This window comes from Penicillium alfredii, assembly GCF_028826965.1.
Source record: "Penicillium alfredii strain IBT 34128 chromosome Unknown utg000010l_segment0_segment0, whole genome shotgun sequence".
NCBI classification, from domain to species: Eukaryota; Fungi; Ascomycota; class Eurotiomycetes; order Eurotiales; family Aspergillaceae; genus Penicillium; species Penicillium alfredii.
The window spans coordinates 384,292-406,266 of NW_026622707.1; the positions used below are offsets into that span (position 1 = coordinate 384,292).

General features: G+C 48.5%; 9 protein-coding genes across 9 annotated transcripts; 3 read left to right on the plus strand and 6 right to left on the minus strand.

The window, feature by feature from the left end:
• Positions 1–267: 267 nt before the first annotated feature.
• Positions 268–1,322, minus strand: NUU61_007688 (uncharacterized protein; the record flags this gene model as incomplete). Its single annotated transcript, XM_056658213.1, has 5 exons — positions 268–282; positions 362–486; positions 566–869; positions 956–996; positions 1,160–1,322. 5 exons carry the CDS (start codon positions 1,320–1,322, stop codon positions 268–270), a joined length of 648 nt encoding a protein of 215 aa, XP_056508506.1.
• A 2,075-nt stretch (positions 1,323–3,397) lies between these two features.
• On the minus strand, positions 3,398–6,444 carry NUU61_007689 (NEDD4 family E3 ubiquitin-protein ligase; the record flags this gene model as incomplete). Its single annotated transcript, XM_056658214.1, has 10 exons — positions 3,398–3,497; positions 3,548–3,943; positions 3,996–4,133; positions 4,186–4,479; positions 4,536–5,766; positions 5,828–5,961; positions 6,024–6,129; positions 6,198–6,236; positions 6,320–6,342; positions 6,425–6,444. 10 exons carry the CDS (start codon positions 6,442–6,444, stop codon positions 3,398–3,400), a joined length of 2,481 nt encoding a protein of 826 aa, XP_056508507.1.
• Positions 6,445–7,381: 937 nt separating this feature from the next.
• Positions 7,382–8,158, minus strand: NUU61_007690 (polyadenylate-binding protein; the record flags this gene model as incomplete). The annotated part of the gene is made up of 4 exons (XM_056658215.1): positions 7,382–7,522; positions 7,584–7,671; positions 7,730–7,986; positions 8,090–8,158. 4 exons carry the CDS (start codon positions 8,156–8,158, stop codon positions 7,382–7,384), a joined length of 555 nt encoding a protein of 184 aa, XP_056508508.1.
• Positions 8,159–8,829: 671 nt separating this feature from the next.
• On the minus strand, positions 8,830–9,614 carry NUU61_007691 (vacuolar protein sorting-associated protein 29; the record flags this gene model as incomplete). Its single annotated transcript, XM_056658216.1, has 4 exons — positions 8,830–8,946; positions 9,007–9,420; positions 9,492–9,506; positions 9,558–9,614. 4 exons carry the CDS (start codon positions 9,612–9,614, stop codon positions 8,830–8,832), a joined length of 603 nt encoding a protein of 200 aa, XP_056508509.1.
• Positions 9,615–10,509: 895 nt separating this feature from the next.
• NUU61_007692 (alanine--glyoxylate transaminase) lies at positions 10,510–11,993 on the plus strand (the record flags this gene model as incomplete). Its single annotated transcript, XM_056658217.1, has 2 exons — positions 10,510–10,835; positions 10,922–11,993. Coding segments are annotated over 2 exons (1,398 nt in total), but the record flags the coding sequence as incomplete, so codon positions are not given.
• A 151-nt stretch (positions 11,994–12,144) lies between these two features.
• NUU61_007693 (fungal specific transcription factor domain-containing protein) lies at positions 12,145–12,402 on the minus strand (the record flags this gene model as incomplete). Its single annotated transcript, XM_056658218.1, has 1 exon — positions 12,145–12,402. The coding sequence occupies one exon, from the start codon at positions 12,400–12,402 to the stop codon at positions 12,145–12,147; it is 258 nt and encodes an 85-aa protein (XP_056508511.1).
• A 2,079-nt stretch (positions 12,403–14,481) lies between these two features.
• On the plus strand, positions 14,482–14,815 carry NUU61_007694 (uncharacterized protein; the record flags this gene model as incomplete). The annotated part of the gene is made up of 2 exons (XM_056658219.1): positions 14,482–14,697; positions 14,759–14,815. 2 exons carry the CDS (start codon positions 14,482–14,484, stop codon positions 14,813–14,815), a joined length of 273 nt encoding a protein of 90 aa, XP_056508512.1.
• A 550-nt stretch (positions 14,816–15,365) lies between these two features.
• On the minus strand, positions 15,366–15,711 carry NUU61_007695 (uncharacterized protein; the record flags this gene model as incomplete). The annotated part of the gene is made up of 2 exons (XM_056658220.1): positions 15,366–15,422; positions 15,478–15,711. 2 exons carry the CDS (start codon positions 15,709–15,711, stop codon positions 15,366–15,368), a joined length of 291 nt encoding a protein of 96 aa, XP_056508513.1.
• A 2,504-nt stretch (positions 15,712–18,215) lies between these two features.
• NUU61_007696 (subtilisin-like protein) lies at positions 18,216–19,681 on the plus strand (the record flags this gene model as incomplete). The annotated part of the gene is made up of 3 exons (XM_056658221.1): positions 18,216–18,605; positions 18,693–18,782; positions 18,845–19,681. 3 exons carry the CDS (start codon positions 18,216–18,218, stop codon positions 19,679–19,681), a joined length of 1,317 nt encoding a protein of 438 aa, XP_056508514.1.
• Positions 19,682–21,975: the final 2,294 nt, after the last annotated feature.

The window sequence follows — 21,975 nt, forward strand, 5'->3', positions numbered from 1 at the left end:
GAGAATCGCATATAACTAGAATATAGATTTACTTAGAGGATCTAGATTTATATTTAAAAGATAATGAATAGCATCCAACACTAACTAAATCTATGAAAAGATATATGCTTAAATTAATATAGATGTCTGGTATCTGCAAAGTTAGAAATATGTACATACATGACATTTACGGACTATACATTCCATAGCGAAGTGTCAGTATGAAATATCCAGCTCAACAAGGTATCCAAGCTTCACCAGTTTGCCAGTTAACTTCGTATCCATATTCTACCAGATAAAGCCCTAAAAAGCACAAGCATAGGTTAGTCTGGCAAGTCTTTCCATAGGATAATGAATAGCATAGAGTAGAGGCCCAACTCACCAACCGCAAGAGCAGCGTAACTTTCAGCATTTCTGATGGCATCATTTGCACTAAGCAGCAACAGCTTTGCCCAAGTGTTGGTTGGCGAACTCCCCCCTGGGAGTCTTTGGCCGGAAGATCGAGGGCTGTAAAAACCCTAACGTTAGCGCACACTACCACGGCACACTCCATCCGCCCCCCACCTTCAAAAAGGCAACCACGTACTATACTCATCACCAGAATTAGGCGAAGTATGCGTAAACTCATGGAAAAGCGTTCCGGCAATACCTCTGACCAAATCATATATACGGTATACCTTTCCCGGCCTAAGACTCGTCTTCAGCCTGCTGAGTATAGGGAGAATGTCGGCATCGCGCCACGCAAGACTACAGACAGTGACAACGTCGCGCGGCTGGCCGCGGGTGGCATGGCTGGGGGCGGCGGTGTTGAAAGCTCGTTTACCCGTGCAGAAGCCGTCGTCGAGTTTGACCCATTCTTTGAACACCCTATCGTACCAGTATGTTTTGCCCTGTTTTTTGTGAACAACGGAATGCATTAGAGTAGAACAGAATATAATAATAATAGGGGGAGCGAGTTTATAGATGATCCACGTACTTGTGGGGGAGCATTGCCGCCCCAGGTTTTCCCCTTGGTATCTGTTTTCGTGAGCCAATCTTTCGGGTCGCAATAAAGTTGGATATTGGCTTTATTAATTTTTGCGTTTCGTTGAAGGTACTCTGCGTAAGAAAGAAAAAAGAAAAAAGACAATTAGTATGCTTGTATGGTTGCTTGCTAGAAAGCGGGAAAGACAAAACACACCTCTGATTTTCTTTAAATTCTCCTGCACCTTGTTTGCGGGATAGGTATGGATTTTGAACAATGCTTCAAGACCATCCTTAGTGGCCTTGACCTTTCTATCCTTTTTAGCCTTATCGGGCTTGGTCATATATTTTTTCACGGCGGCGGCGGAAATTTTGCCCATTTCCCGGGATGTAGTATATCCATCAGTTAAATGGTCACGATGCGCATTGCAGGAATTGCCTTTGAAATCCAGTCGTTTTTCAAGCGCAGGTGAGGCCGAAATCGGTATGGAGAGAAACAATAATAGCCATAGGGTTGAAGAGAGGAGGAGAAGGAGGTGGAAGAGTTTCATGGTCTCGTTATCGTGCTAGGATCATTGATTCTGGGAGGAAATGAGATGAAGTAGACAGGCAAATGGACACCAGGCAACCGGTGCCCCGGGGGCTGAAAAGAAAGAAAGAAAAAAAGAACTCAAGAAGTCGCGAAAGAGACCAGACACAGGATCTGGCAAGCCAGCCAGAGCAGTCCTTGTAGATCAAGTGGATCAAAAAAGGAAAACAGCCCCATCCCATCCCCAAAGTCATTCAAATGCCCTTTTTTCGGAGTAAGAGTCAGGGCGTTCTATCACTAAGGAGGGTCTTCTTATTGTTGGAACCGGAACGACTCATGGCAGGTAGCGGGACTTTCCCTTTCCGTCTGCATGACTCGCGATACTGCGATAGGGGTCGGATCCTCTTTTGTTTTTCTTTTTTTGGTTCACTGGTGCCCATCATTTCTGTCCCATCTGGAATATGTTTCATAGCATTGGTTCTTGGCAAGGCTCGCAGGAATAATAGCTTGCAAAAAGCCAAATAGGAAGCCACCTTGGCAGTTAGGTGTTGGATTTTACGTATGTACTCGTGATCGCTCTATGCCAATACGATCCTTCGGGGACTACATGTAAGAGCTACATAAGGAGTTATATGGCCCACGAAGATCTTCCTGATTTGAACAGGCATAATTCGTGGCAGGTTGGTAGACCATCAGTCTAGATAGCTCTCGATGCTGAGATAGAACCGGCTCGACTTCTTAGTTAACTGGTGCCCATTCCTCTCTACCCTCTCTATCTAGCATCTACGTAATTGACTGTGTTGGTTCCTAACAAAACCTGCAGGAATATAGACCAGGATCCACCAATTGCCTAGTTCGTGTTGAGCACGCTCTCCTAATCCTTGCAAATACAACCCTTGAGGATCAGCCCCTGGGGCCGTTAGCAACGCACCAGTGTCATTATTATTCGGACGCACACGTCCAGAAAAGAGATATTGTGGAGGTAGGGAACTTCCAGAGAAGTAAACCTAGGTTAGTGGGTATTGTTTAGCGTATATACGCCGGACGTTGTGGATCCAAATTATATTCCCGAGTCAGGGATACGAATGGGGCAAGATGCTATCCGATAGAACCTGGCTGAAATGGCATTATTAGCCTGTTAGCTTGTTAGCTTGTGAGTATGTGAGTCTGTTATTCGCATTGACACCTTCTTACCCTTAGGCTTAGAGCTTAGGTGCTTATTCTCGCAAGACTCTCTATCCGAAGGATCGCCGAGCCGCGTATACAGCCATGTTGGCGCCTTAAGGCAATTCCCGCTCAAAACAGTATCCCGCGCCCATAGCGTTGCCCTCTTACAGTTAGACGGAAAGTTAGGCTGAATCCAGTTTGCCAGCCTTTTTTTTTCTCCTCTTGGCGTTCGACTGAAAAGCGAAAGAATCCCACCTGGAACGAAGATAAAATTGGACTGGACCGGTTCCCAGCCACGATGATACAGAGACAATACCTATATACAGAATGAACAGCGCCATCAGGGGAACAAAAACAATGACACTGAGCAACACAAAACATGGGCAAATAAAAGAGACTGGATCAGGGGCGTGTCATGTCACCGGATTTCATGCGAGGGTTTGCTCGCGAGTTAAGAAAAGGAGGGTGAAAAGGATGGGGGGGGGGGGGAAAGAAGGGAAGGTTCTGGGTATGAGAATTTCGCACATCAAAACCGGGTTTATGAAACACGGTACAAAACACCGAGTGCAGGAAGGGTTCGGTTGAAGAGAGCGAGGGTAAAGAAGCCCAAAAAAGAAACATGGACCGAGAATGATCGTCATGTCCATTCGAAATGAGTCGACAGACGAGTGCCGGACCATACAGGTAGGAGAAACAAGAAAATTCGGGGCTGAAAGATCCCGCATTGCATTGCATTGCATTGCTGCAGCGGTGGCATCTCTATTCCTGTCCGAATCCAAGAGTTTCCTCCACTGCAATGGACATTTTGTGTTCCAGGGCATCATGCGTCTTGTACGGAGGAAGATCAAGGCGATTGAAACTGCAAGATGGTTAGAAAAGTCAAACGACTAAAAGAGGGTAGGAACATACCAAGTATGCGACTTGGGCAGCGCAGCCGGATCACCTGACTTTTCAATGGTAAAGCGTCTCGGCCCATCAGATCCTTGCAGATCCTTGAATCCATTAACAGGAATACGTGATGTTCCGGTAGTGAACTGAAGCAGACGCGATTTTTGTTCTGCGTCCCAGCTGCGAACAATCTTCCAGAAGTTCTGGATGACCTCGTCCTGCTCCTGGTAGCCGCGGTAATCGGTGTGCTTCTTCCAGTCGTCCACGTCGATGTCGGCAATACCGCCAATAAGTAATTCGAGCTCCCGCTCGTCAAAGACATTGACGAGATCCGGTGGAATCAGCTCGTTGAACCCAGACATGAACGCGTTGAACTGCTCCTCGACCCGCTTGACAATCTTCCACTCCGTGACCAACCTAATTCAAAGTCAGCGGGTTAACCAGTAAATTCGAGACTTTGTGCGCTTACTCAATATATTGTGCCTTGTTCTCGTTGGTGACGGGCATATCCCGGCCACCGGGTATCAAATCAATAGTGCGACGCTCGCCAAACTTCTCATCGTCAACAGAAAAGGTGAGTTCCACAATCCCCTCAATATCATTATCCCTGGAGGTAATGTCAGTGAGATACAGTCAGAAAAGCTAAAGACATAACTTACAAGGTCCACGCCAGGTTTCGATGCAAGTCTTCATCCACACCCTCCATATCTTGGAGAGTGACCTTCTTGCGCAACATCATCTTGTAGAAGGCCCCGATGAAGAACGAGTCCAGGAAACGACGATGGAAGATGGCCAGACCAACGACACGGCCAATGAACTTGAAGTAATTGAGATGCTCCGGGTTGACCCCAGAGTGGGGATTAATCTGCAAGGTATAATTATCGTGGGCGGAGTATTCGAAGAGACAATAGAAGGGATTGAACATTTCGTGGGAAAGGAGGAAGAAGAATTCACTGAGCATCATTAGCATGGAGAACGTTGAATGTTGGTAGGCGAGGGGAAAGCATACCGCGAAAGACCACCGTAATCAAGACCGTCTTCGCCATCAAACTTGATCATCAAGCGCTTCTTGAGATCGGACGCGCTCTGCCGCATGATCTCGGCGTACGAGTCCTCAAAGATGTTATTGCGGCGAACCTTGACATGGCACTGCCCGGACATGATCCGCAGAGCGGGCTGCGATCGGAAGTAGATCAACTTGCGGCGGAAGTCACGCTTGTATTGCGGTACACCCTGGTCCAGAGATGACGGCAATCGCGGATCATCCCATGTGGTCGTCTTCGTGTTGTGGTCCACGAAATACACTCGAGCAGTGTTGGTCAGACGCATCTCCCAGCCGCTTGGCAATGGACCCAGTTGGGAAACAGGTTGCTGTTGGATCGTGGTGTTGTTCGCGCCGGCATTTTGACCCTGTCCATACATCCGGATGTACTGCTGTCGACGAGGGTCGACCCAGGTTGTCGTCCGCGTGTTGTGGTCGACAAAATACGGCCGTCCTTCGGGTGTCGTTCGTTGTTCCCATCCAGGTGGAAGCTCCCCAGTGCCTGCAGTGGTGGCTCCCGTCGCCATCATAGAGACAGCATTGGCATTGGCATTGGCATTTGGCTGGGTCCCAGTTCCGGAGCCGGACGGCGGTGTACTTGGCTGCTGGGCATCTGGGGGGTTCGGGGAACTTGTCCCCGTCCGGTCTTCAGGAAGCATTCGGCTCTGATGAGCTCGACGCTCCAGCTGCATGTTGGCTTCACGCTGAGAACGCTGAGTTTGTTCGTTGTAGTTGGCGGACGGTCGTGACCACGTGGTGGTTCGTGTATTATGGTCCACATAGTATGTCCGCCCCAGATTATCCTCTCGTCGCTCCCAGCCAGCAGGCAGTCGACCCTGGTTATCTTCAAACGAGCTCAGGTTGGCACGAGCGGCAGCGGCAGCAGCCCCAGGAGCGACAGCACCATTCGCGACCGGCTGGGCGGCGGCCGGGACGGCTGAATTGCGCTGGGTGAGAGACGAACTTGATGCGGCGGCGGGGGACATATCAACCTGCCCGGGGCCAGACTGCGGCTGCGACGTAGGGACTTGGACTTGTGGGACGAGTCCGCTGGAAGTCGATGACTGGGCGTGTTGGCGGTGTAGACCGTTCTGGTGATTCGGATGTGGGGCGCTGAGATTCGTGCAGAGGTTGATAATCAATTTGCCATGCACGACGAGGTTGTCGTTCGATTTTTTTAGGTCACGGGTGAGCATTTCTGTTGGACACCCGTTGCGGTCAGTAGACGTCTAACCATCTCTCCCGCAAGGCAAACGTACCATCACCACCCATCTGAAGATCAACCACATCTCCGATTCGCACATTGATGACCCCGAGAAAGCCTTGATCCTTCTTCTTGAATTTCTTCTGGTCGAAAATTTGGATCGCGAGAATGCTGTCTTCGTTGACTTTCCTGTAGCCCCCAAACCGGTTAACACAATCACCACCTCGAGGAAAACCCAAACCATCACGTACAAATCAAACGGTTCATTCCAATAGGGATTGAGAGTCTTTTTGATCACCGAGGTCGTATGTGTCTGCTCGCCTCCGACGGTGGCCACCGCGAATGGATCGGGGAATCCTAGGACAGACGTTAGTCGACCCCGCTCGGCCCCGAAATGACATCCCTCCCAGCATGGAACCACGTACGGAAGACATCGCGTTTGTAGAGGCCGTCTGCCGCGATAACTATTTATTGAGGTTAGTCTCGTGTCCAAGAAGAAGACCCCGCAGTCTTTCGCTGAATTGTAGACGATTCGAGGGATTCTCACTCGTGACCCGAAGATTTGGCTGGCTGCAAGTCGGCGGTGGCATGTTAGCCGTTGAAATCCGTTGGAATGGAGGGCATGGTTGCGGTCGGAGTCACCGGCACTTACCCTGGCAGGTTCGATGCCATGATGCTCGGATTGCTTCACAGCACACCTTGAAAGTGCGAAAGGCCGATCAATCAAGCCTAGACCGAAAAGCGCGCGCACATCCACTGTCGAGGGCGGGGGAAGTATGGGAGTCCCAAACCAAATAAACCCGTGAAGGGAAAAAAAAAGAAAGGAAAAAGAAAAGAAAAAGAAAAAGTCACTGAAGAAGTGACAAAGGGAGGCGGAGAAGGACGATGGATCGAAGATTGGCTTGGGGGAGGAGAAGGAAGAGGAAGGGAAGGGTTAGGCTGATTCAGGTAATTCAGGTTGTATGGATGTACTCTGACTATGTATTGACTATGTACGAGGTACCTGCCGATACCTCCGGGGCTGAGCACAATCGCCTCACCATGGATTTGGTTCATGAAAATGCGACATGTCATTCTCGCAGGTAAATTGGCTCAAGCCACACTTTTCCACTTTGTAAGACGTTTTTCTAATTTTTATCTTATTTTATTTTATTTTGTCTTGGTGATTTCACCGGGTGTGGACGGGTGGCGAGGGCGTGAGATCGGGAGGATAATTATAGTAATCATAGTACTATAAGTACCTAAGTAAGAAATTGTACGGTAATTGACCTTGAATGGTCCTCTTTTTTCTCTCTCTAGTGTAGTTCTTATCCATGCCCCGATTAGGCAACCAGATTCGATATCAAGTGTATTTTGTATGTCTGAATTGGAAAAAAAAAAAAAAAAAAAAGACTGGGCGCAACTGGGGCGCCTGACTCATTACCTAGGTTGACAAGATGATTACATCCTCAATTTTGCTCTCTGGGCTGGTTATTGTACATCCTATACCCGCCCCAACTCCAGAAGCCATACGTAGAGAAATTGGTTTGAAAATTGGAAAGGCAGCACATTAGAAGAAATGCGGAGATGAGAGCTCCGGCGCATGGTGAGTGAGCTCCGGTCCAGGCGTTTAGTACGGTGCATAGCCACGTCCCCGGCCTCGGTAGCCACCACGGTAGCCGCGTGGAGGGAAGCCCCGGCCGCGGCCACGGAAGCCACCCCGTCCCCGGCCACGGGTCATTCCAGGCAGGTTGGTGCGCTTCGGGACAACCTAGAAAAGCCAGTGTCAGTATCGAGGTCCCCGGAATATTTGGATATAAAGCGCAACAAACCTTGAGGTTGCGACCGCGGAACACACTCTCATTCAGCACTAATGCCTGGGCCACGAGGCTGGGCTCGGCAAATTCGACATAAGCATAGCTATAACAACAAAGTTAGCAAAACAAGAACTATCACTTTTGGTCTCTGAAAAACCCACCCCTTGGGCTGGCCAGAAAACTTGTCCAACAGAATTGTGACACGGTTGATAGACCCGCAGCTTTGGAAGTGTGCTTGGATCTCCTCAGGTGATGCACCATAGTCTACATTGCCCACAAATATGCTGCGGGCATCGATGTCTTCTTTGTTCTCTTGGAGGCTGTCTGACTGCTGGTCGAGGGTGGCCTGCATCTCGCGCAGCTTGGCCGCCTCGGATTCCATCTCGGCCACTCGTCGCTTCATTGCTGCAATTTCCTCCTATATTAAGAAGGGGCATGTTAGCAATGCCGTATGACCAGAAAAGCGACTGAGAGGGTGTTGTCCTGCATGGATTTCCAGCAGCGCGTCACCAGTCACGTACCTCGTCATCCCCGCCCTCTTCCTGAGGGGGAAGTTGCTCATCTTTGATCTGATGCTCTTCAGTCGCCATGATGAAGAGACAGAGAGATATGGGGGTCGTTCAAGTGTTCCAATGTCACAAATGGCGTACAAAGCGATGAGGGGAAGGAGCTCAAGCTCTCGACGGGCCCGGTTAAACGCACGCACAAGGGTTGGAGCTGCCGGCCAGGAGATAAAATATACCAGAATGAAGACGACAGAGAACCCGAAATTGTATCCAACAGAGAATTAAAAATCAAACGGAAAGATCCAGGCAGTCAGGACCTTTTTTGGGTGGAGAAGAGACGAGGTGCGATCATCGCAAATGGGTACCGCCTGGCTTGCCATTTCGGGACTAGCGTGGGCAGTATGCAACAATTGGAGGACGAATGTACAAGAGGCCAACGTTGCCCTGCCCACAGTAGAAGGATATAATGGATATAGAGACAAATGGCTTGGGATAGCTATGAATAAAGTATTAAACAGTGGTATTGGACCCAAAAAAAAAGACATGCACAGAATAGTTCGATTGGATGATCTATGGAACTGGCGCCGAACAAGAGCTTAAGGTATCGGGGATCAAATTGAGAAAGCAGAAAATCCAAGCTCAAAAACATGAGAGGAAAGAAAGCAATGGAAAACAAGCAGGATCATGCGGGTGTCGGAGGAAACTATATACACGGAGTGAAGCAGGTATGGCAGAAAGAGATCAGCAAATCAAAGTTACGCGGCTGGAGCATGGTTCTTGCGGAAGGAAACCTTCTCAACCGCCACATTCTCAACCCCATTGGAATCGGTCTTGAGTTGATAGACATAAAGCACCAGCACATCGCCTTGGATCTGTTTTCGGACCAGTTAGCTCACACTCGATAGACCAGCGACAATTAAGCGCCCACTCACATCCATTAGGCAAAAGCTCGGGATGGGCTCTTCACCTTCTGCTGAGTATCCTGAGCTCATGGCCCCCGTTGCACTGCCTGGGTTGATAAAGAAGCGGCCTTCCATCTCAAAGGCCTCGAAGCGATGGGTACCACCCCAGAGCAGGATATCAACATCCATTTGACGGGCAGCGATCAACAGAGAATCAGCATCGCCAGGTGGGATAATAGTGTGGCCGTGGGTGAAGCCAATGCGCAGGCTGCCATGGTTCACGATCTTGGACAAGGGTAGATTGGGGGAGTCGACATCGTAGTCACCCTTGACCATTTGTAGGTCAGGGGCGATCTGGCGGAGAAATTCATAGGTTTCACGATCTGTCAGGTTTCCAAGACAAAGAATCTGGCCAATCTTGCCGGGGGTCAGGAGTTTCCGGAACTATTCGAGATCACACGGGTCAGCCTGCCGAACACCACCAAAAGCAACTGACGAAGCAAGGAGCGATGTACCTTGGCGGGAAGGTCCTACAGACGAGAGGTTAGCGGCTATCGCGGCGAGCTGATGGAACGACTCACTGGAGCGCGGTCGGGGATGAACAGGTCACCGATGACCAGGACCAGACGAGCGGTCATCCTGAATGTGGGGGTGGGGCAGCAGCAGTTCAATGGCCCATTCCAGAGAGGTCAAACAGCAGAGAAGAATCGCGACGATTGGCTTCAGCCTGGCAACGACAGACTGGAGCTTCGCGGGGAAGCTCACCGCTTTGCCCTAAGCCCTAGGTTCTGTCTGAATCTGGTTAGTACATTCCTGGTATCCTCAGGCGTTGCATCCCTCGATCTTCGTCATTCATGGACATTGGCTCACCAGACCGAAGTTCTCGTCCGAATGTCCGTCGGTTGGGATAATCCAGTCTGGAGAGACTCCAAAGCCATCGAAGCTTTCCATGCGGAGGTCGCCGTGCCGGGGAGGCTGTGGATCACCACGACGAATATAGCGCCAACTCCAGACTGAATCGGGGCAATGGTTGGGATATACTTGGGGTTGAGCAAGAAGCTACATTTGCAAGGGCAAGCTGGAGAGACACACAATTTGGTTAGGGAATCGGCATAGTAGATGGCTTTACACCAAGCCAAAATCACCTTGGAACGAATCTAGTTCCCGTGATGGCACTTGATCTTTAGGCAGAGAATATACAGATCAATTTGATTACATGAATCCCATTGATCACAAAATGAAACACCCCAGATTCAATTATAGAACTAACATCTACTTGAGGGAGCATCGTGGGTCTATGGAGTCGCGCAGTCGGTAGGGCCCGGCCGCCCTGAGTCTCCGCGCGGGAAGAAAAAAATGTTGGGGGATCGAAGGAATCAAAGGAATTGAAGCTTCATAAATAACTTGATATTCTTGACCTTCTGGACTTCTTGGCCTTGACAATTCCCACATCTCGCCCACGCCAATTGCAACGCTCAACCACCCTTCGGCGGCGATCCCCGAGACCAGCAGTTTCCCTCGGGAATTTCACAGGCCATCCCCCTTCGACCCGAAGACCCCCGCGGCTGCCCCCGCGAATCGGAAAAGCTGGCGCCCAAGTCGACGACGCAACGCCTGAGCCTGATCTCCAGACACCTGGATCAGCGCCTGCCGTTGCCGGAGCTTAACACCCCCTACTCGACCGAGAGAAACTCGCTGGCTCCCGACGACGTCGAATATAAACCCATCGATCGCTCTGTTTCTCCTTCCCCAACTACCCCTCCATCCACCATGTCGACCCAAACGCCTCACAATACTCTGTTGATCCCGGGCCCCATCGAGTTCGACGATGCCGTGTTGCAGTCCATGTCCCACTACGCGTGAGTGTGCCTGTTGCCCCCCCCCCCCCCCCCCCCCCCAAAAACACTGGCTTATCATTCGAACTAACCATTCATTGCTTCTCTAGCGAGAGCCATGTGGCTCCTGGTTTTGTCAAGGTCTTCGGCGAGACTCTGGCTCTCGTGCGGAAGCTCTTCCAGTCGACCAACCCCTCCGCGCAGCCGTTCGTGATCTCGGGTAGCGGGACCCTGGGCTGGGATCTGGTTTCGGCGAACCTGATTGAGAGGGGCGAGAACGCTCTGGTGCTCAACACCGGCTACTTCGGAGACTCCTTCGGCGCGTGTCTGGAGACATACGGTGCCCAGGTGACGCAGCTGCGGGCGCCGATTGGCGAGCGGCCATCGCTGGAGGAGGTGGAACAGGCACTGAAGCAGAAGCCGTACAAGGTGGTCACTCTCACGCACGTCGACACCTCGACCGGGGTGCTCAGTGACGTCAAGGGAGTGGCACAGCTGGTGCGCCGAGTCAGTCCCGAGACTCTGGTCATTGTCGACGGCGTGTGCAGTGTCGGATCGGAGGAGATCGCCTTTGACGAGTGGGACCTGGACGCCGTCGTGACGGCCAGCCAGAAGGCCATCGGCTGCCCGCCGGGGCTGAGCATTGTGATGTGCTCGGGACGGGCGATCCAGCGGGCACAGTCCCGCCAGACGCCGCCGGGGTCGTACTACGCGTCGATTGCCAACTGGCTGCCCATTATGCAAAACTACGAGAACCACAAGCCCTCCTACTTTGCCACCCCGCCCACCCAGCTCGTGCACGCCCTGCACACCACCCTGACCCAGATCACCGCCCGGCCCATGGCCGAGCGCTTCGCCGTCCACACGCAGGCTTCGGACCGCGTCAAGGCCGCCGTTGCCGAGATCGGCCTGTCGCAGCTGGCCTCCCGCCCCGAGTGCCAGGCCCACGGCATGACCGCCATGTACCTGCCGCAGGGCCTGGCCCCGCCGGACGTGCTGCCCGGTCTCCTGAAGCGCGGTGTGATTTTCGCTGCTGGTCTGCACAAGGAGATCGCGACTAAGTACATCCGTTTCGGTCACATGGGAGTTAGTGTTACGGACTCCAACCGCAAGGACATTGAGAACGCCCTGGCGGCGCTCAAAGAGGCCCTCGCCGAGGCGAAGCAGGCCAAGGGGCTGTAAAGGACCTGTCCTGTGGCTGTATATACCAGTAGCCATTTAGACAGTTGTTTGTTTCCTTTGGGTGCAACTAGACCACAATGCAATGAATTATCTGATTACGCCCCTCTTACTCACATGAAAAGCTCTGGCAATAGTTCATCCGAGATAGGCACTAATAAATTAGTGGTACGGTTGGATTCTTAAGGGGTGGAACTATGGCGGAGGGTGGAAGTCCAGCTTGCAGCGAGATGTCGTGGTCGAGCAATGAAAGACACATCCAGACCCGACGGCGCACCTCCCCGTCAAAGACGGAGATTTCACGGTAGTGCTTGGAGTCGCGATGGTACTCACTATGCATGGCCAAGCGCGTGGCTAAGCCCAGGAGAGCCGAGGGCCCGGCATGATTGTCTGTGCTTCGGAGGATCTCCATTGCCAGGCTCAAGATGAGTGCCCTATACCCCCGGTGAGCGTCAGGTGACCGACCAATATGAGATTAGTACGGACCACTTCCTTCCGTACCACACTGGCTTGCTTTGAATCTACCATATGATATAAACGCCAAACTGATCGATCACGGATCTGAAACCAGACAACATAATGATCAAAGTTGAGGATCCCTCTTTTTTTGGAAGTATCCGCTAGCGATGAACACGAGCATCCTCTTCCACAGAAAGCTTGCTCAGATGGCCGCACAACATACCTCTCTCGGAACAACTTTGGCATCTCCGAGAAAACCACGGGCATTATTCAAATCACCCGACTTCGATTTGTCTGTCCACGGGGACAGGCCAAACAGTGGGTGTATCCAGGCCGAAATATATCGAGCTCCAGAAGTTACCCTGGATGCGGGCTATTCGTACAGCGCTAATATCTGGAACTTAGGTGTCATGGTATGTTTAGAGCTATTTGTTGTTATCGCATCGAATCAAATCTTAGTTTATTAGCTATGGGGTTTCCTCGCAGGCAAAAAGCTATTCAAGGATGTTGATCCCCTCCAGGACCAAGAATATGATGAACCAGACCATCTAGCCCACATCCCTACATTGCTAGGGCCGCCTCCGCGTGAGCTTCTAGACAGGGGAACACGGACTGACCTCTTTTACAAATTTGATGGTAAAAATATTATTTTCTTGTCCGTCTAAGCCATTTACTGATTGACTTCGATAGGGGAATTTCAAAGTGTAACTGTTGCGCCAGCGGAGTTTAACTTTGAAAATTCAATCTGCAACATATACAGCGAGGACAAGAGGATGTTTATCGAGTTTGTACAAAGGATGATCAAATGGCTCCCAGAAGAGAGAAGCACTGCAAAAGAATTACTTCAGGACCCATGGCTTTATGCGGAGTTTGATGGGGATTGAGAATGCGGTAGGAATCATTCTTCAACCGAAAATCATTTTCATAACGATGAGTCGAGGAATAAGAAATGAATAGCATTCGTTGAGATCTTGGTTTTATTTCATTTTTGAAGCATCAAACGTTGCGTTGAATTTGAGCAGAATTATAGTCATGTATATAGTACGGGTGACGCAGTTTTCCAGAGCATAGATATGATGAGCTGCAACGCTTCCAACTACAGGGTTTACTGCGAGATATAGAATGGATCGTTTTGTTCCCTCAGCCGGTGAGTCTTTTTTTTTCTTAGCCAGGATGTAAATCAAGGGACCAAGACCATGGGAGACTTAGGATTAGGCTTAATTATGAGTAGGAATACCGGGCCGGCTTTACCTAACTAAGTCGACCCAATACACTATGGAATAAATATGCCGCAAAGAGTTAACCGTAGCCTGTGTCAAGTTGATTCAGAAAGCGAGGAAGCTACCCGGGGGATGCAACGTTAATGCTGCAACAGCTACACTGAGACGCGTGGATGCTTGATCGTCCTTGTCCGAAAACGTATGTTCAAACAAGTCTAGAAGGGCCGTGGCTTTGAGTGGGGATGAAGATTAAGCAAGGCTTAGATATAATATCCATCAGAGTATATTGGATCAATAATTGATACCCAGTAGTTGAATCACGCTCCCCTTTAAGGGATCAGTATTTCTCATCACAAATATGTCTATAGGGAGCCTTGTAGACCAAGAATATAATTAGGAACAAGAGTTTCGCCAGCCACTGATAGTTTAGTAGCTTACATTCTTTCTGTGTCGGTCCTTTCCACATCTAGTAATTCAATCATTCTCGACCAGAGCAGCATAGTGGAGAATTAGCTGGCGTGGTATGCGAAACGCATGCATTCTTGCTGGCTTTTGGCTTCATTTCTGACTCCCCAATAGAAAGTAAGAGTTGACTCGGGTGAGTAGCTAGGAAGTATTTGGCATTGCAACCTTCCTTGGTGCTGGGGGTTATATAACCGTAGACACCCTGCTCCTTGCTTGTCTCAGTATCTACTGCCTTCACATCTCGTTGCAAAACTCCCACCTAGAAACAAATGTATGGTCGGCCCATCCCTTTCGACTCTTACATGTGGAACCCAAATTTCTAACAGAGCCTTCTTTGCCAAGTCAAAATGAAGTTCATCTTCGCTACCCTTGCCCTTGTGGCCACTGCCCTTGCCACCTCCAACGGTGGAGGTGAAGACAAGACTTGCAAAAACGACGAGACTGTCGTTTGCAAGGGCCAGGGCAATGCCGGCCTCCTGAGCCTGGGCAACATTGCTCCCGGTGCTCTCGGTGACAACTGCTCCGGCGGCGATGTCTACTGCTGCTCCTCGAATGACGTTAACGTAAGACACCGGCGCAATCACACAGTTTTCCTTGTTCCCGAAGCTAATGATCAAATCGCAGAACGGCCTTGTCAATCTCGACGTCAAGGCTCAGTGCAGTCTCAACCACGTCCTCTAAATAGGCATCATCCAGTTGGTCGGCAAGTTGTTAGGAATTGAATATCAACTCTGTCATGTAAAGAGTTAGTAATAGCGTCGACAAGGTTTTGGATAATTCAAAACCAATTTATTGGACAACCCCTGAATACTACCGTAGTAGGCCTCACGTCTATGACTTGTGAATGCATACCAAAGACTCATTGCCATTTTTTTTATTTCTCTATGCACCACAACAGTAAGAAATAGAGCATGTGCACAAGATACATCGGCTTATTCACGGAGCTAGATTCGATGGCTACCAGGAAAAGCCAAGCTTCCGGAAATGTATTGCTTTTATACCAAAGCCAGAATACAAAAGTCTTAGGACTAGGCAATGGCTCGAAATTTTTCATTTGGAGACTGAGGATGGAGGTCCTATCCTCATCGGGGGCTGCGAAATCGGCAAAATTTAAAGAAAAATGTCAGAGCTCTATTCAATCTGAATTTCCTTCCAAGAATAAATATCCATCGGAGAATAATCTTCTATTACAAAAGATAGCTTTTCTTGAAACCCAGTAAAGAGCATGTCTCTACAGAAAGTGGTTGAAGCTGCACTGCAGGTTGAGGTCCAAGTTGATCAAACCAACCTAAAACATCCTGATTAGCTTTTGAATATCCCCCAAAAACTGGATCGCGACATACCTGCTTCACATCCTCCTCGGAGCAACAGTAGACGTCACCACCGGAGCAGTTCTCACCAGCAAGACCTGGAAGAATGTTGCCCAAGGACAAGAGACCACCATTTCCCATGCCGCTGCAGACGACGGTTTCATGGCTGTCGCATGTTTTGCCATCCTTCTTCTTACTGCCACCCTGGACAGTGGGCATGGCCAGGGCAGTGGCGAACAGGGCGGAGAGAGCGAGAGTGTACTTCATTTTAGCGAGTAGTGGTAGTGGTAAACGAAGGTGTGAATAGTGAGTGGCTGACGGAAATAATTAGCCGACAAGGTTCAAGCTTAATGAGTGATAGCAAATATTGTCCTTACTTTCTGGATGATTGGAGATGCTGAGTGGGATGAATATCTTCGCAAGGCCCCAGTCACTGTTTATATATTCTTGAGATCGTATACAAACCATTGAAATGAGCAGTTTCTCCCCCTCCCCCCCTCCCCCCTCAGTTAATCATTGAAGCGTAGTGCTATATCACCGCATCATAGATCAACGAAAGTGCTGTTGTTCTCTATCAACTATGGCAGTATGTGATAGGGCGACGTTTCCGAAAACGGTAACATCGGCACCGCGAGAAGACGACCAACCGACAATTTCCTTAAATCGTTGACGTCAATTACAATAAGCAGAGGCTCTTTGCTACCGTAGCATATACATTTAGGCATGGGGTCTCCTGACTTTTGGCACCCTTTTTCAGCTTCTAGCCAACTGGGGCCATATTCCTGGATAACAAGGTCTCGGGTATTTTTGAGTAAACCACATATCCTTTTCTTTTTTTCTCTCTCTGCCTTTGGTACTCCGTAACTGCGTTTTCGACTCCTCCCCTGACAAGAGACAGATCTATTACCACCGTAACCACCAGCTGAAAATATAGCGCTTTACATATACACTCGTCTGTTGCTGTGGTACTGGATTGATAGAAAGGTCTGGAAGTGATCAAAAAAAAAAAGGAATGAAAGAAAAGAAATTGAAGTTGGGAGTCCACAGGCTCGGGGATAGGATGGCAACGGCAATCTACAGGAGCATCTCCACGTACTCGAGGTCCGTTATTAGGATGAGACTAGACAAGTTTCATTCTTGATAACCGATAGAATAAAGTTAGAGTTAAACATATTTCCCTATATCACTCACGGATTTTTCCCTGAGGCCTTTCTTGGGGACCGTCACTCTCTGGCCGCTGGACGGAAAGGAGAGAAGAGAGGTAAATCTTGAATCACGACAGAAGATGATGAGTGAGATGAACTGCTTGATGATGAGGAGAGCGCTGGCGGACAGCCATTTATCTAGCACAGCGTTTATAATTCAAGGCGATCCCCTTCGCTATCGTGCAATCTAGGCCCCTGGTGTTGGCTGGACCCAGTGGTGAGAAAGCATCATCATCTGTAAAGGGTCTACCAAGATGGCAAGGCATGAAGTTATTCCCAACTGACGGAAGGGGTGAATCAGGTGACATCACATGATCCTAAAGGAAGTCGGAACTTGTTGCTTGATCCACCCTACAGAGGAATGATCACGATACATAACAGAGACCCAGTCGTTTACATCATCGATGATGCGTGGAGTTACGAAGATGCTGTATGATAAATTGACACTCCCGCATCCAGCTGGCAAGACAAGATTCAGTCTTGACAGTAATAAGGATATACTGTTTTCCCTTACTCCTTCCCCTTGTTTCTTTACCTGATCGACAGGCCTTATACCCTGACAAGTATATTCTTTACATCATCTCAAGCGCCTAGTTATCACGCTGAAAAAGATAGGGTTCTGGAGACGCAAACAAACTTCACTAATATAATCCATGAAGAATTAATTATCCATACTTAAGATATTTTATATAGAATAATCTTTTATTTATAATTAATAGACTTTCGTATATCTATTAAATACTATTTTTAAAAAAAAACCGCGCTAGAAGTAAGTAATATTTTAGGGTGAGTGATCCTTTAAATAAACAGAAGTTATATAAATGATGTCTTGTTGAACGAAGACACTTAGATATCCATGCCTCAATTCTAGTAATGTTCAAGATAATCCCTATTTAGCCCTATAGAAGAGAGGGTGCCAAAACACCCAAATATCACCATCAAGCCTAAAAACAAACCACACTAGAAGTGCGGAGTAAAAATATTGCAATAAATACAGAATTTTCATGCTTCCTAATGTGCCCTGCCGCCGCCCCCTGCCCCCTGCGCCCCGTCCTCTTGGCCCCACTATAATCTATAATGCCTGGCATATCTGCTGATTCCTTATTAAATTTTATTAAATCTTACTATTGAGGTTGAATTGAGAGCGTACTTGAAGTCTAGCCACATCCTTCGGCGACCCATAAGGGGCCGCTATTCCTTACGTCTTTCCTCACAACACTCACACTCAACGAGCATATACATTGAGCATTACGCAAACAAGCTTAGAAAACTGTTAATAATTCAGCAAGATTGTTAGTCTGGAGAGTGGCAAAATTTCAGGCTCAAGGGTTATTATTCTGAGGATTATTACAACCAACTCTGAATCCTCCATTCCTTCATTCTTCATACGGCCCGAAGGTAAGCAAGAGAAAACATAAAAAACGCACAGGCTGAAACAACCTTTGTCATTTGTCTCCGTAAGATGCCGCCTTTCTTATTGATTTTTTCTTCCTTTTTGTAAGAAATTGATCTGTTTTATTCATTCTCTCTCTCTCTCTCTCTGTCAGACCTCAAGTGCAGTGCAACATGCGATCGATATTATATTCGCTTCTTCTTTTCGCAACATGCTACGCTGCCGATCCAAGGCTGTACAGTGACCCAGATACAAAGCTTCCACATCTTAACCTGCATGAGCGAGCCACATCAACCGACGAACCAGTTGTTGGCCCCAATAGCAACAAGAAACCCTCAGAAGCTGAAGCATTTGAGGGAAATGTCACCCGGTCCGATGATGACGTGCAATCCTCCCTAGAAAAAAGAGCGGATCCTCGGACACGGTTTGAGGTTCAATATGACGCGCCTCAAGAGCTACTTCAGATCAGCGAGCCACGAGATTCACTCAGCCCGTACAACTGGGCTTACTATATCTATGAGAAGTTTGCGGGCCAAAATATCTATATCTATGTCATCGACCGAGTAAGTTCTTTTCAAAAGGATCAGAGAGAGAGAGAGAGAGAGAAGGAATACAACTAGATGCTAATTATACCCCATCTATTTCTATAGGGTGTTGCCCATCCGGACTATATGGGTCAAGGGAATGCTCGCCGGGATATGAACAAAAGGGATGCCCACGGTCGGGCTATTATCGCAAGAGTACTATACCAACGTCCAATTATTTTATCAAAACAAACTAAAGAAATATTCTTCTCTGCTAGGAACTTCCAGTACACCGACGGAGGAAGGCTATCCAGACACAGGCTTCTATCGATAAAGGAGAGCACCCTGAAGTTGATGACGACCCTCAATCCCATGGAACAGCAGTGGCCATCAAAGCTCTGGGAACTAAATTCGGAGTGGCGAAAAAAGCAATTCTTATACCAGTGAAGATCGCGGGAAGGACCGACTATGATCTTCAAACAGGGGTAAATGCAGCCGGGCGTGATATCATGGGCCAGCGAGATCGTCGCTGGAGAAAGTCTATTGTCGTTGCTGCGATGGGCAGTAAGGATCCAAAGTCAAATAGTGATCCAGAGGCGGGCGTGTTCGCTGAAAGGTTTACCAACCTTCAAGACATGGGAGTTCCTGTTGTCCTGGCTTCCGGGAACTATGCTCAAGAGGTCTGGCATGGCCACCGACGAACTGACATTGATATCCTCCCAGCCATTGTCGCACAAAGAGGGATCCCTGTCTCGGTGATAGGAAGTGTGGATTACCTTGGAAACATGATGCCGGCTAGTCAGGGTGGGCATCTACTCACGGCCTGCACCATGGGTCATCGGGTTGAAACGTATAACAAACATGGTCGCCTTTTTCATCCATCTGGAACCTCTGTTGGTAAGCCCCTCTCCCCATCTTCATATTCTGGGAAGGATCTGCCAAAAGCTCATACAGTCTTCAATGATAGCTGCCCCTATTTGGGCTGGACAAATGGCTATTGTCATGTCAAGGCCCGATTGGCAAGCGAACACACAGCATATGACTCCCGGCAACATGGTGACTCATCTAGTCCGCTGGATGCAAACTTATATGACGTGCAATCGGAATGGGAATAGGGTTTTATGCAATGGCGTAACAAGTCAAGTTCAGCACTTCTTCGGTTCTTACGTGAACTGCTGATGAGAGTTGATGGAGGCTTCGATGAGATCTACTTGTTTCTAAAAAAAAAAGTGCTTTAAGGATTAACGAGGCTGGCGTGATGTATATATACTAGATGTCATGATTCATTTTACATATTTTCAACCATCTCTTTCGTATACAAATAAGCTTAAAATAGTAATGTGATATCTGCCCATTCTTTTCTCCATATCGACTTCTACTGATACCCCCAAACCATAATGACGTCTGCATTTAGACACCTGCCTAGATCCAGAGCTTTTCGAAAACCTCTCCATCCCCAAATATACGACTGACTTCAGTCACCAGAAACATTGGGAGGCCCATGGAGCCCAAATACGAATATATAATGACCCTGACGAAGTCGAGCGCCTGAACTACTGCACTCCAGGCGGCTATCACCCAGTCCAAATTGGCGACAAATTCCACAATGGCCAATACGTGATTGTCCATGGCTGACAGAGGACAAGCGCTGGAATCGACTTGTCACTCTCAAGGTTTCCACCGCCGAAGCCGCAGAGCGAACTGTGTACGAATAGATGCAGAGATGGGGTTACCAGAGGTGCGGATGATGGAGAAAGGGAGAGAAAGAGACTCGAGTTTTGCATGGGAATTGTTGATAATCAATCCTCGTCTCGTAAAAAATTCCTATTGAACATGCAACAATTGAATAATTGGCAATATTTAGGTTGTTGGTGTCATCTAGACATACTATGTTTTAACATGCCCTCCACAATCAATAGATGCTTATATACCCCACACACCTCTGATAGAAGTATAACCTAAGTACTAGCAACAACAAAAGCAAAAGCATCCGGCACAACCCTCTTAATTTCCACAACCATATTAAGCAGTCCAGGCTCCTCTACCCTCCCCCACCGCCAATCCCCGTGCTCCTCAGGATTCAACTTGACCGTGACCATATCCCCAGGCTGGACAGTGACCACATAATTAAGTTGCAGATTCGACTTTGTTTTAGACTCCCAAGCCATGGGATCTATCTCACCGATAATTTCAACAACGGTGAGAGACGTTTCTTCAAAGACCTCTCGTCTCACCGCTTGGGCAATAGTCTCGTCGCTTTCTTCGACGTGGCCCCCTGGCAGTTCCCAGGCGTAAGGGAGAGTCGTCTTATAGCTGGCACATTTGAGTAGGGAGGATCCTGCTGTTGTCTGACTCGGGCTCGTGGAAGATTGCTGCGCCGATGACCTAGGTATTGGTTGGGGAGAGGTCTTGGGGACACGAGCGTAGGCGTTGTTCGTTCATGATGTGGGATAGTGGGGTATTGAGAATGGGTTGAATGGAGCAGACCCCCGGAGGAATGATTGACAATCGGGGAAACACTAGGTAGAGAGAGAGAGAGAGAGAGAGAGAGAGAGAGAGATGCAAAAGGCACATAAGATGGGTAGCCAAGAGAAGACTATTTGATCTTTGATACCCAACAGGCATGATACACCCTTGCAAATAAGGTGATTTGGCGAGTTGGAATCAAAACTTTTGAATTGATAATAGACGAGCTCTAAAAGAACAACTAGCAGAATGAACGTGCCCTCGGAAGCTAATAGAAAAAGAGAAAAAAATTTCTCACGGATGAAATACATACAAAATGTTAACAGAAGCATAGAAGAGGATTATATATTCATCGACTACGAGACTGACAGTTCCAAGGTAACCAGCTTTACCAAAATAGGTAAATATTCTATAGTTCCAGAAGATAGCACTCTAATCACCCAATAGCCACGCTTCACAGGAGAATACCGAGAACAGCAGACACACAACAACGCAACACTCCGACATCGCAGATGATGTCTCAGAAAAACAGCGGCAGCATCTCCGAAGAGAGCGGGTCTTCGGGAGGTGAGCCGACACAGTCCCTCCGGAGTGGGGGAGTTGGCAATGGATTTCGGGGAGATCTTCCGAGGATGCAGCGGAAAAGTTTTTTAAGGTCTGGTTAGGAGCTTTCTTGCTTATTAGAATGGATATTGAAATAATTAGGAGGGTTTGATTGCTTGCAAGGGCATTGTTCTTAGCAAATAGGGTTAAGGTAGGGTTAAGGTCTGAATCCGGTACGGGACTGATATTTACGCTTTTTACAAGATGAATATTTAGTATATATCTTTTTTTAACCTAATGGAGTATTGACAATGGAGTCGAACAGACACCCCCCAACAAGAAATGCAATGCTCAAAAAACAACAAGAATCATAAATACTCTGATCTTGTACAGCCAACTC